The following is an 11,312-nucleotide window of genomic DNA, read 5'->3' on the forward strand; positions in this document are numbered from 1 at the left end:
CACACCCGGGCTCCCGGTGCCCGATCCCCCCGGGATCGACAGTGCCACGCGGGAGCGGGGCTCGGGAACCGGCAGCGCGCGGACCGGGAATCGCTGCGTGTCGCGTGGAACCGGGGCTGGACACGCTCTAATTCCACCCGCGATGCCCAACCTGCCCCCGTAAATAAACGCCCCGTTCTGTGAAGTCATCGCCCCAAAGGGCAACGAAAAATCGATACCCAGGCAAGAGTTAAACAATTCTGAATAATTTATTAGAATTTAGCGGAGGTGCAAGAGAGGCGAGTTCCGCCAACAGAAGCGCTCCGTGACGGGCTTCGAAAAACAAAGGGAAACAATATTAGCGAGAAATAGCAGAATTGGCCCGAACCCGATGCCTCGGTGTGCGCCCGCTCCTGGCGCGGCCGCGTTTGTCCCCGCCAATTATCCACGCGTTAATTTGGGGGGTTTGGGTGCCCACGGACGAACTTTCGAGGCTCCCGCGGGGCCAGTCCCACGGAAGCTCCCGTTAGCTGTTGCCCGCGGGATGGAGGATGCGGGGCTGACCCGACCCCGCGGGGCGGTGCGGGATGGAGGATGCGGGGCTGACCCGACCCCGCGGGGCGGTGCGCGGAGCCTGCGCGGCCCCCGCCGCCCCCCCCACCGTGCCGGTGGCCACTCCCCCGCCGCCCCGGCCCCGCTCCTCGCCGCGCTCGCCCGGGACCTCGCGCACGGTCCCGCTCCTAATTAAATTAATTAGGGCTCAGCGCGCGGCGGGCGGGCGGTGCCGTGGCCGCGGTGCCCCGCGGCGGGCGGGCGGCCGGCGAGGACGGGGAGGAAGGAAGGGAGGAAGGAAGGGGTCCATTCAGAGCTCCGAGGGGAGGTAATTCGCCGGGAACAAGGGGCCGGCTTTGCAAAGTATAAATAGTGCCACTTCAATCGCGGCGTCGCTATCAGACCCCGGGAGCCCTACACGTCGGGCGGCACGGCCCGGCACGGCCCGGCTCGGCACGGCCCGGGGCGCCGCCGCCTCCCCCCCGCTCCGTGGATGCCCGCCCGGGGAGCCGGGGCAGCGCGCCCCTGAGCCATGGAGGAGCTCACGGCGTTCGTCTCCAAGTCGTTTGATCCCAAAGCCAAGGAGAAGAAGGAGCTCATCACCTACCGCGAGGTGCTGGAGAGCGGGCCCCTGCGCGGCCCGCGGGAGCCCGGCGGGGCGGCGGCGGAGCCGGGCCGGGAGGACACGGGCAGCCCCGCGGCGCGGCCGGCCGGGAGGACCCCGCCGAGGGAGCCCGACGCCGCCGCCGAGAGAGCGGCCGAGGCGGCCACCCCCAAGCTCAGCGACGGTAACGGTGGCACCGCGGGACCCCCTTGCTCCCCTTCCCCTTGCCCTGCTTCCCCCGGCGGGGGTCGGTGCGCGGGGGGCTGGCGGGGAGGCTGCGCCCGGCTGGGATGGGCGGCTGCCCGGGCTTCGCCGGCCGAGGGGGATCCTTGGCCGGCCTCGAAGTTTTTAGATTAAAATACTGCAACATGGATTTAACTCGCTCGGAACGCGATCTCGTTCCCGCTCGGCACCCCAAGGGGAAGCCAACGAAATCCCGGCCCCGCGGGCCCGTTCGTTTCCCGCGGGCCGGGTGGCCTCAGCGGGGCGGTGCGGGGGTCGCTGCGGGGGCTCCGCGCTCTGGCCCGGGGCGCGTCTCCGGCAGAGAAGGACCCAAGGAAAGGCTGGCTCCCGGAGGGGCGCGGAGGGGCCGCGGCGGCCGGCGGAGGCTCTCGGGACCTGTTGCAGCGCATCCCCGAGGGTCGGCGGGGAGGGCTCGGTGCGGACCCCGCTCCCCCCACCCGCGTTCCCGCAGCCGGCGGCGGGGCCCGCAGCGGCGGCGGCGGAGGCGGCCTAGCGCGGCCCGGGCGGGCAGGCCGCGCTCCGGCTGTCCCGGCCCCGGGGGGCTCCCACCGCATCCCCCCGGGCAGCGGCGGGTGCGGGATGAGCCCCCGGACCGCGCGGTGCCCGTCCCGCAGCCCCGCCGGTCTGACCTCTGTGTCGTGCCCAGTGACCCCAGAGCTGAAGGAGCGCAAGGAGGATGCGAAAGCGATGGAAGACGAAGGGCAGACGAAAATCAAGCAGAGGAGGAGCCGGACGAATTTCACCCTGGAGCAGCTGAACGAACTGGAAAGGCTTTTCGACGAAACCCACTACCCGGACGCGTTCATGCGGGAGGAGCTGAGCCAGCGGCTGGGGCTCTCCGAGGCCAGGGTGCAGGTAGCGGGGTTGCGGGGGTCCGTCCCGAGTGGGTGCATGTGCTCGGGGGAAAGGGCCAGCTCGGGAGGAGCCGGGGACATGATGGGGAAGAGCCTCATCCTTCTGCCAGGGCGAGGAGACAGCTCCCGGCCCCAGCTTCACCCAGCAAACCTGGAAACCGCCTCCCAGGGTTTTGCCTCCCCGGGATTTGTCTCCTGGCGTGTCCCCATCCCTTCGTTCCGCCGGGATTTCTCGCAGCTCCGCTTTTATTCCATCCCTGCCTCGGCAGCAGCTCGGTGGTTCTGTGCCGGTGTGGACTGTGGTCCCTCTCCTTCCCTGCTCGAGACTCATCCACAGACATACAGATTCACTTCAGGGCTGTTTCTAATTCATAAATTGGATTAGGAACCCTCAAGTGAAAAAAAAAATTATATCTATCTTTATATATATATAAAAATCTTCACACAGTTCTTAAATTTTGAGGGAAGCGGCACAAAAATCGAGCGAGGTGCTTTGTTCGGGTTTGTGAAACACAAAAAGTCTGGGATAAACTCGGGTTATTTTTAAGCTTTCTCCCTCCCCGAGAAGCTGTGGCTTCCCAGGATTTAACCTGTGCTTTTCACCCTCCCAAAGTTTTCCAAAATGGGTTCCCAGGCTGGTTTCTGCGAGTTTTGTCAGGATGAGCAGAAGAGCAGGGAGGAAGGAGATTCCTCAAATGAGAACAAATGTAGTTGCTCCGGTGTATTTCCGTTCTGTTAATAAAAAGAAGAGAAAATGATGGTCATTATGTGTATGAACACATGGAGCAGTTTTAGGCCCCGAACATCTGCAGCTGGTAGAAAGTATCTCTGTAACAGATACTCCCCCTCAATCTTTGTGCTCGCAGGCACCATCTGCACCCAACTATGCGCTCAATCCTTGGGGGGTTTCCCTGCATCGTGTAAGATTATAAGGACAGAGGCAGAGCCAGCACGGGGAACCGAAAAACTCCAAATGAGCAGCTTTTGTCAGAGCCTGAACCACAAAATATAAAAATTAAAAATAAAAGTATCCTTTCCCTTCTCCTCCACCCTTCTTGCCCCCCCCCCTTTTTTATTTTTTTTTTTAATTTCTCTTTTTTTATTCGGTTGATGGGTTTTGTTTGGGTTGGTTTGTTTGTGGTTTTTAAATTTATTTTTTATTTCCGTCCACGAAATCTTAACAAAACCAAAGCAAAAAGTTGTTGGCTGTGGAAAATGGAGCAGGGAGGTGCTCGACAAAGGAGGCGGCGGCGGCGCATAATCCGCGCTCCCATGATGCCAAATCGCAGGGTGCATAATAACTTTTGGAGATTTACATAGATTAAACCCATTCCCTAGAAATCCTGCCGGGGAAAAAAAAAAAAAAAAAAAAAAAAGGCGCTTTGCAATAATATTTTGCCTCGTATCTGCGCTAATTTGTAAATTAGGGAATGTGCGTTTCGCCAGGAAGCTGAGGGCGAACGTGGCTGTTGGGCAGATTTTCCTTGGCTGGAGTAAATGACAGGGCGGGAGAAATTCCCGTTTATGCCAGGCTCTTCGAAAGACCTCAAAAATGCAATTTTTATCTTTTTTTTTTTTTATTTTTCTGGCCGTGGGGAAAGGATTCCTCGGTGGATGTGGCTGCCGGGATGCGGCGCAGAGCTCGGGGTTAAAACAGAGATGTTTAAAGAAGCGCTTTGCTCCCCACCCTTCCCTCCCTCCTTTCTCTGAGCGAGCAGAACTTTAGCCTGGAAATTTATTTTAACGATTTCATTTCCAATATTAAAAGTGTCTGCTTGTCTAACGGGCAGCGTTTTCTGTGCAAGCAAATTAGATTATCATGATAATGAGATAATTATTCCGCTTCTGTGCTACACTCCGGTGAACAGAGAAATTCGAAACTTCTTTGTAGCGAAGGTTTTAGGATCATAATTACCCCCCTCAAAAATAGGAAAAAGAAAAAAGGGAGTAAAAGGGGTGGAAAAAAAAGTCATTAAACTCTTCGGTGCTGAGTTTTTCTGGGAGATAAAGCTAATTAATTTATTTATTAATGAGCACGATCTTCTCAGGCCCATTAGAGCCCGTTAGTATTGGATGTCAGGGGGCAATTTGGGTCTTCGGGGACCTCGGTTTGGAAAGAGGAACCCGGGGCTTGGGAAATCACGTCCCCGGAGCGCTCACTGGCGATTTTCGGGCTATTTTAACTCTTTGCCTTTTTTGCCTTTTGGAGCTCGGGAGCGGGGGCTGCCCGGGCTGGGGGAGCCCACCCGCGTGTCTTTGTCGGAGGGATTGCGTGGTCTGGGATATTTTGGTTATTATTAGTAGTAGTGGTATTGGGTTTAGTAGTGGGTTTATTTATTATTAGTAGTAGTGGGTTTATTTTCGGTCTGGAGCTCCGCGGCAGCGCCACCGTGACCCCCGTGTGCCCCCTCCCCGCAGGTCTGGTTCCAGAACCGACGAGCCAAATGCCGAAAGCAAGAAAACCAACTGCACAAAGGTAGCGGAGGAGGGGGGGGGGGGGGGGGGGGGGGGGGGGGGGGGGGGGCGAGGCGGCCGCTCGGGGGTCTCCGCCACGCCGCCCTGCGCTGTCCCCGCAGGTTCAGGCGCAGCTGCAGCTGGACAGCGCCGTGGCCCACGCGCATCACCACCTGCACCCGCACCTCGCCCACGCTCCCTACATGATGTTCCCGGCCCCCCCCTTCGGGCTCCCGCTCGCCACCCTCGCCGAGTCCGCCTCCGCCGCCTCCGTGGTGGCCGCGGCCGCCGCCGCCAAGACCACCAGCAAGAACTCCAGCATCGCAGACCTCCGCCTGAAGGCCAAGAAACACGCCGCTGCCCTGGGGCTGTGACCGCCCCCGCGCCGCTTTTTTTAAAAAGGAGAGGGGGGAAAAAAAAAAGAAAAAAAAAATGTAAAAAAAAAAAAAAAAAAAAAAAAAAAAAAAAAAAAAAAAAAAAAAAAAAAAAAAAAAAAAAAAAAAAAAAAAAAAAAAAAGGGAAAACAAAACAAAACAAAAAAAAAGGGGGAAGAAGAGAAAAGAGAAACGGACGGGAGATATATAGTTATTTAAGGAATTGGAGGAACTCGACGCGCAGCTGGGAAGTTCACAGGTTTTGAAACTGACCTTTTTCTGCGAAGTTCACTTTAATACAAGAAATTTGATAAGAGAGGCGGGCCTCCCTTCACGTTGCATCAGATACTTGAGTTTAACAACCACGTCTGGAATAGCGACAAAAAAAAAAAAAAAAAAAAAAAAAAAAAAAAAAAAAAAAAAAAAAAAAAAAAAAAAAAAAAAAAAAAAAAAAAAAAAAAAAAAGACAGTGATTTCTCTGCAAATTTCTAATGGGAAACTGTCCGGGATACTTCCTCCAGCAGCATTCCGGGTTGCATGTATTTGTATTTCATTGATGGAGTCCTTTGATTCACTTGCACTTCACCCTCATCTTTAGTAGAAAAAAAAAAACAAGACAACCACAGAACCAAACAAACAAACGTGGCTGGGTTCTTTCTCCTTTAATCCTGGAGGGAAGCAGGCAGAGAGAGGGAGATCAAGCACTACCTTTTCCACTCTCAAATCTTTGTTGGTCGTTTGCTGTCCCACCTCTGAAATAAAAGGGAGCGGAAAGCATCAGGAGAGCGGAGTGTGCCTCCCTTTGCCGGCTCTCTCCTGTCCTGAGGGCAAAAACAAATGAGGGAAAAAAAGAAAAAGGAAAAAAAAAAGAGTATTTAATTCCCAACCACCACTTGACACCACGGCAAATTCCAATAAGAGGTACTGGGTACATGTAAAATATGTTGATACACACGAACAAAGTTTATTTTGGCTATAACTTGTGAATTGATAGTTGACTGTCAAACATTTACATTTTATCTCATAAAGGTGTATCTATTCACCTTTAATCTTGTGTAATCTTGTGATTTTTTTTTTGGTTATTATTATTATTATTTGAGAGACGTATAGCTATTTAACCTGGGGCACCCCACAGTCGGTGATTGTTATCCCAGATTTTGCCATCAGACCCTCAAGCTTATTGCCAAGACAGAGGGAAAGCTCTTCTACGTGAACTTTGGTATGGACGGGCTTTGTATCTATTTGTTCTCCATGAAAACAAAATTATTTATATTGACCATATTTTTTCTAGTGTATTTTAAGTTATTTAAAAAAGAAAATGAAAAAAAAAAAAGTGAGCAAGATGCTGTTATTTCATTGCATTTGTTGTCAGTACAATATATTTTGTTTCACTCAGGTTTGCTTCACCTTTTTTAATCCATTTTCGACGTCACGAATTTCAATAAGTGCCAAGTAATGAATTTTAAGACACTTTGCGACCTATTGACTGAAGGGGGGGGACGGTTTGGGGGACGGTTTCACCTCCCTCCTGGTACTGTCGATGTCCAACCATCGGTGATGTTCTTTCTGTTCTGTGTTTACACCCTTCTGTAGAGCTCGCACGTTTCTTTCCGCTCCGTAGATACCGCGACAAGCCGATAGCGCTCAGCACGACGAGGAAGCGCATCTCTTTTTTTTTTTTTTTTTTTTCTTTCTTTTTCTTTTTTTTTCTTTTTTTAAAACCACTTTATCTGAGTTTTTCCTGAGTTTCGGCTGCACAAACCCCGGGGGCGCGGCGTTCGCGGTGGCTTTTGTGTTTGCAGCCAAAGCGGCCGGTGGAAGCTCTATAGCAATTGTGTCTTTACAAGTTCTGTCAGGTTCCCTCAGGTAATAAAATCGAGGAAAGTGGAACGGCTCGGAATGTTTTGCAGGGAGGGATCGCGGCGCGGGTGGGTGGGGGTGGATTGGATCGGAGGCAGAGCCCGCCGTGGGTCGGGTCGAGCGCTGCCGGGATGGCTCTCGGGGTACCGGGATGGGGCTCCTGCCCCCCAAAACGGGCTCTGGGAGGCTCCAGCTCTCCCGGCAGGAGGAGCGGGCTCCGGGGATGGACGGGGTGGGCTGGGGGGCTCCGAGCGGGGAGCAAGGGGAGCCGCAGCCCTCGAACCCCCGTTGGGCTTCTCCTCGGGGGAGCGGCGACCTCCGGTGAGCAGCAGGAAGGGTCCCCCCAGGGCCCGGCTGCGGCACCGGGGGGGTCGCGGGAGGCGGCGGGAGAGAGCCCGAGGTGTCCCCGCGGGCTGGGCAGGGACAGCGACAGCGACAACGACAGGGACAGTGTGCCCGGAGCCCTCCCGGTGAATCCCGCAGGCAGCGAGAGCCAAAGCAGCTCGGAACGCCTCTATGCAAATAACGGGCTGCAAATGATGGATTTTGTGTTAGGGAAAACAGCTTTATTCAGGCAAAAGTAAGATGCTGCTAATTATAAAGTCAATAAAACTCGCGGTGGTGCCGATTGATCCCCCCATAAAGCAGTTCATTAATATGAGCACCAGCAGCACGCGGTGCAGAGCCCGGGCTCAGCCTCGGGGATCCTCACCCTCCTCCAGACAAACCTGGCACGGTTTACCTGCTCTCTTCAAACCACGTCTCGTTTAGGCAGAGTTGCCCAGCAATCTTGTGCAGGTTATTGATATGTGCAGTGTAAGTTTGGTGGATGTGTACAAGGGGAATCTCCAACCTTGACTCAGCTGTCGGCACGTCTGTCTGCAAGATGATTGTAATAAAAAAGACACGAAAAATGTGCTTTCATCCTGCCAGGAAAGGCGACTGGATGGTGTAAGAGAACTGTGTATTTTTTAGCGCAGCTGTGATTAAAATAAAATAGCCTTAACGGGATATTTTTGGACAGGAATACTCACATTCCTGCTTTCCTTGGACTGGAATGCCTAACAAGTCTATAGGCCAGCAGAAGTTGGCCAGGACTGCTCTGTTTCTATTTTATTTCTTAGAGTGTCTGAACCTATATAAAACCTACATAAACCCCCAAAGGTTTCCTGAAGGGTCACTGTGGGTATTCCACGAGCCAGCCGGCGCTCACACTGCCTGTGACCCCTGCAGAGAAAATTTTTGGGTGGAGATGTGCTGGCCTGGGCAGGGGACCGAGGGAAGAGACCAAACAGAGCGTGTGGGAAGGAGTAAACACCTGTTTCTGTCCTCGCAGAGCCCGTGGCGTGTCGGCAGCAGGACCTGGCGCGGGTTCCTCGGGGCTGAAGCAGCAGCTTCCATGTTTTGTTCTCCCTCTGCAGCAGCACGAGGCGAGGTGAGCAGGGCAGGGCGAGGGCAGCCAGGTGTCTGACAGGCAGCTCGGACACCACCACGCTCGTGGATCCCAGTTCTCCGCACAGAAACCCTGGAAATGAGAAGAAATGAAAATTCTGTGTCCGTCCAGCGCATAAAACTGCACAAAAACCCGCTGAACACTGTGTATAAAATTGATGTGTTGTGTTGCTCTCTCGCTGCTCAGCTTTATTGCAGGTAAAGCTTTTAAACTTGCCTTTCAGAGGAGCAGCACTGGAAAAGCACTTGAGCCTCCGTGGCTTCCAGTCCTTCGAGTGAGCTGTGGCTGGATACCCACGGAATAAATAATGGGCTTTGCGTAACACTACACACTGTGCTGCTTCCTGCCCAGTAAATATTGATGCTTGTCCAATTTTGTGGCTGTTCCCATTTCGTTTGCCCTTGAGTCTTCGGTTTCTGGCTATTCCTTGGCCTTTCTGTGAAGTGCCAGCAGGCAAAAGTGCACCTGAAAGGTCAGAAACGTAAAGAAATAAAGCAGCAGATCTGTATCGTTTCCGTGCTTTTGAGGTGGGCAGCGAAGTTCTGAAAGGAGCTGGAAAAACTGTCCTCATTTTTAACCTTTCCTATGTTTGAGCAGCAAATGCCCCTGGTTTTGCTGGGGGACCTAATAAATGTGAGCTGTCACTACTCACAGCTTACACCAGGGCCCAGCCTTCCCTCCAGGTGTTCTTCAGGCAATTAAGTTGGTGTGAATGAAGGAAATTCTCAGAATTTTCTACACCACGAGTCTCCCCAGTGCAGTGGCAGACCGTGGGTTTTGGGATGCCTTTGTGCTGCTTGGCCTGTTGTTACTGATTTTAGGGACTGGCCAAAAGCTGGGTTTGGAATGGAAGGAGCAGCCGAGCCCTCGGTGCCCGTCGCCTGTGTCGGCAGCGTGGTAACACCCTGCCTTCTCTCCACAGAAATGAGCAGCACAAACCTAATTTCTCCTTTGTTTGAGGCCCATTTCTGATTTCAGTGGGAAAGGCTGGGAGTGCCAGGCTCTCCTGCCCGCAGGATCTGTGGGAATCTGCCGAATCATCCGCGTGCGGCATCGCCCGATGCTGTGCCCACACACGGCTCCTGGGCTGGGCTGCAGAGGCAGCTTCTCCTCCAGCAGGATCCTCCTGTGCTTTTCCCACAGAGGGCTCTTCTCTGGGGAAACTCTTTTCGTATGGCAGCTGTGAAGGGTGTCTGGGAATGTCTTCCTTCATAGCCAAGGTTTAAAACCTTTGCACATCAGACACGCTGATGTGCCATCGACTGTCCCCTTTCGCACAGGTAAGAGTCACCCGGGGAGAAATCCTGGGAGAGAATCCCCAAATGGGGAGGCACAGAAGGCACAAAAGGAACAAGGGGCAGCTCGACTTTCTTGGCAGCCACAGGCACCTTGGGAGCAGCGAGGACACAACCCCCTGTTTGACAGAGCCCAGCAGCAGAGCAGCGTGATCTCTTGATGAACATCTTAAGCTAATTTAGAGGAGCAAGACACCGGTTTTAATAATGCATTAAGGAAATGCAGCTGCATCACCCTTCAGGCTGACATGCTGTGTGACAGGCTAATAGCCACATTGGTGCAGGATCCACTGGGATCACACTGGGATCCTGGCAGCATGTCTCCAGGTCTGTGTGGAGTGGCTGCAGGAGCCCTCAGCAGGTGCCTGCGCACCCTCCTGTCTCTGCCAGCCAGTCACATCCTGGTGTTTGGAATGGCCAGGTCAATGTGTTGGCACTCAGCTTTTTGGCTTCCTGGGTTTGCACAAACTGGTCTCACGCACAGGCAGTGGTAAATGTGCTCAGCACTTCGTGGCCATGGGGCCACACTGACCCCACAGCTCCTGCCCCCTGTGAAACCCAACTATTTTAATTCTCAGTCACCTGCCTCTGAGCGGCCCCTGCCCCGCCCTGGAGCTCCTGTGAGATGTTGACTTGCTCCACACACTCTGCAAGGGGGGAAACATTTCATCACTCCAGCCTTAGACAACCACTGCCACCATTCCTGCCTCCCTAACAACAATCCAAACCTCCTGTTTTCTTTTCCTTCCAGGAGAACACGACCCAATGGTCACCCCCACACTGATGAGAGCAGCAGATGCAGCTTGGATGAGAAGGTGGAGTTAAGCCACGTCTGAGCAGCTCAGGCCAGAAAGGGGGGTTGGAAAATAACAACTGTCTGTGTGTTATTAGAATTATGGAATTATAGAATCGTGAAATGGTTGGGTTGGAAGGGACCTTAAAGCCCCTCCAGTCCCACCATCTGCAGGGACACCTTCCACTATCCCAGGCTGCTCCAACCTGGCCTTGGACACTTCCAGGAATGGGACAGCCACAGCTTCTCTGGGCAACCTGTGCCAGGGCCTGCCCACCCTCCCAGGGAGGAATTCCTTCCCAATATCCCAGCTGACCCTGTCCTCTGGCACTGGGAAGCCATTCCCCCTCGTCCTGTCCCTGCAGGCTCTTAGAACAAACAGCCGAATTTCGGATGCAACCAGAAAGAGACACAACAACTTCTCTCAGAGATCATTTTAATTTAGAGTTATTTCAGATCTCAAAGAGTTCTTCTGGTGAGAGCTGGCCCCGAGCAATCACCCCTCTGTGTGCTGGAGGGTCACACAGGGGGCTTCGGCCCTCAGACCGAGTACTGACCCCCAGCAAAGACAGCAGTGTGCAAACTGTTAGTATTAACAACAACACACTTACCAGCCTCTTATTGTCCTTTCAGTAAATATTTAAGCAGTGGAAACTTGGCTTGCACTTGCCCCTATTGCTAATCCGCTAAAAATTAGGATACTGCCCATATCCCGTTACAAAATCCCTGTAAATACTCAGAACATCTTTTTTTTCGCTGTTCCTCCACTTAATGTGTGTACATTTAATTGTTACGTAGATTCTCTTTCAGGAAATATTTAGGTTTGGAAGTGTTTGGCCATGTGGTAATCT

General features: G+C 53.5%; 2 protein-coding genes across 2 annotated transcripts in view; one reads left to right on the top strand and one right to left on the bottom strand.

Annotated features, from left to right (window-relative positions):
* Positions 1 to 189, bottom strand: part of RSRC1 (arginine and serine rich coiled-coil 1) — an 87,442-nt gene extending 87,253 nt beyond the window's left edge. The window contains exon 1 of the mRNA XM_027894876.1: positions 152 to 189. Within this exon, the coding sequence (XP_027750677.1) occupies positions 152 to 189 (38 nt within the window). The remainder of the gene's footprint in view (positions 1 to 151) is intronic.
* Positions 190 to 1,031: 842 nt separating this feature from the next.
* On the top strand, positions 1,032 to 5,089 carry SHOX2 (short stature homeobox 2). The gene is given in 4 exon segments (XM_027894848.1): positions 1,032 to 1,236; positions 1,825 to 2,233; positions 4,651 to 4,792; positions 4,795 to 5,089. Coding segments are annotated over 4 exon segments (990 nt in total). The 5' UTR covers positions 1,032 to 1,063; the 3' UTR covers positions 5,061 to 5,089.
* The last annotated feature ends 6,223 nt before the right edge of the window (positions 5,090 to 11,312 follow it).

This window comes from Empidonax traillii, unplaced genomic scaffold (assembly GCF_003031625.1).
Source record: "Empidonax traillii isolate 1590-97213 ecotype Southwest subspecies unplaced genomic scaffold, ASM303162v1 scaffold444:size1099390, whole genome shotgun sequence".
In the NCBI taxonomy this organism is placed as follows: domain Eukaryota; kingdom Metazoa; phylum Chordata; class Aves; order Passeriformes; family Tyrannidae; genus Empidonax; species Empidonax traillii.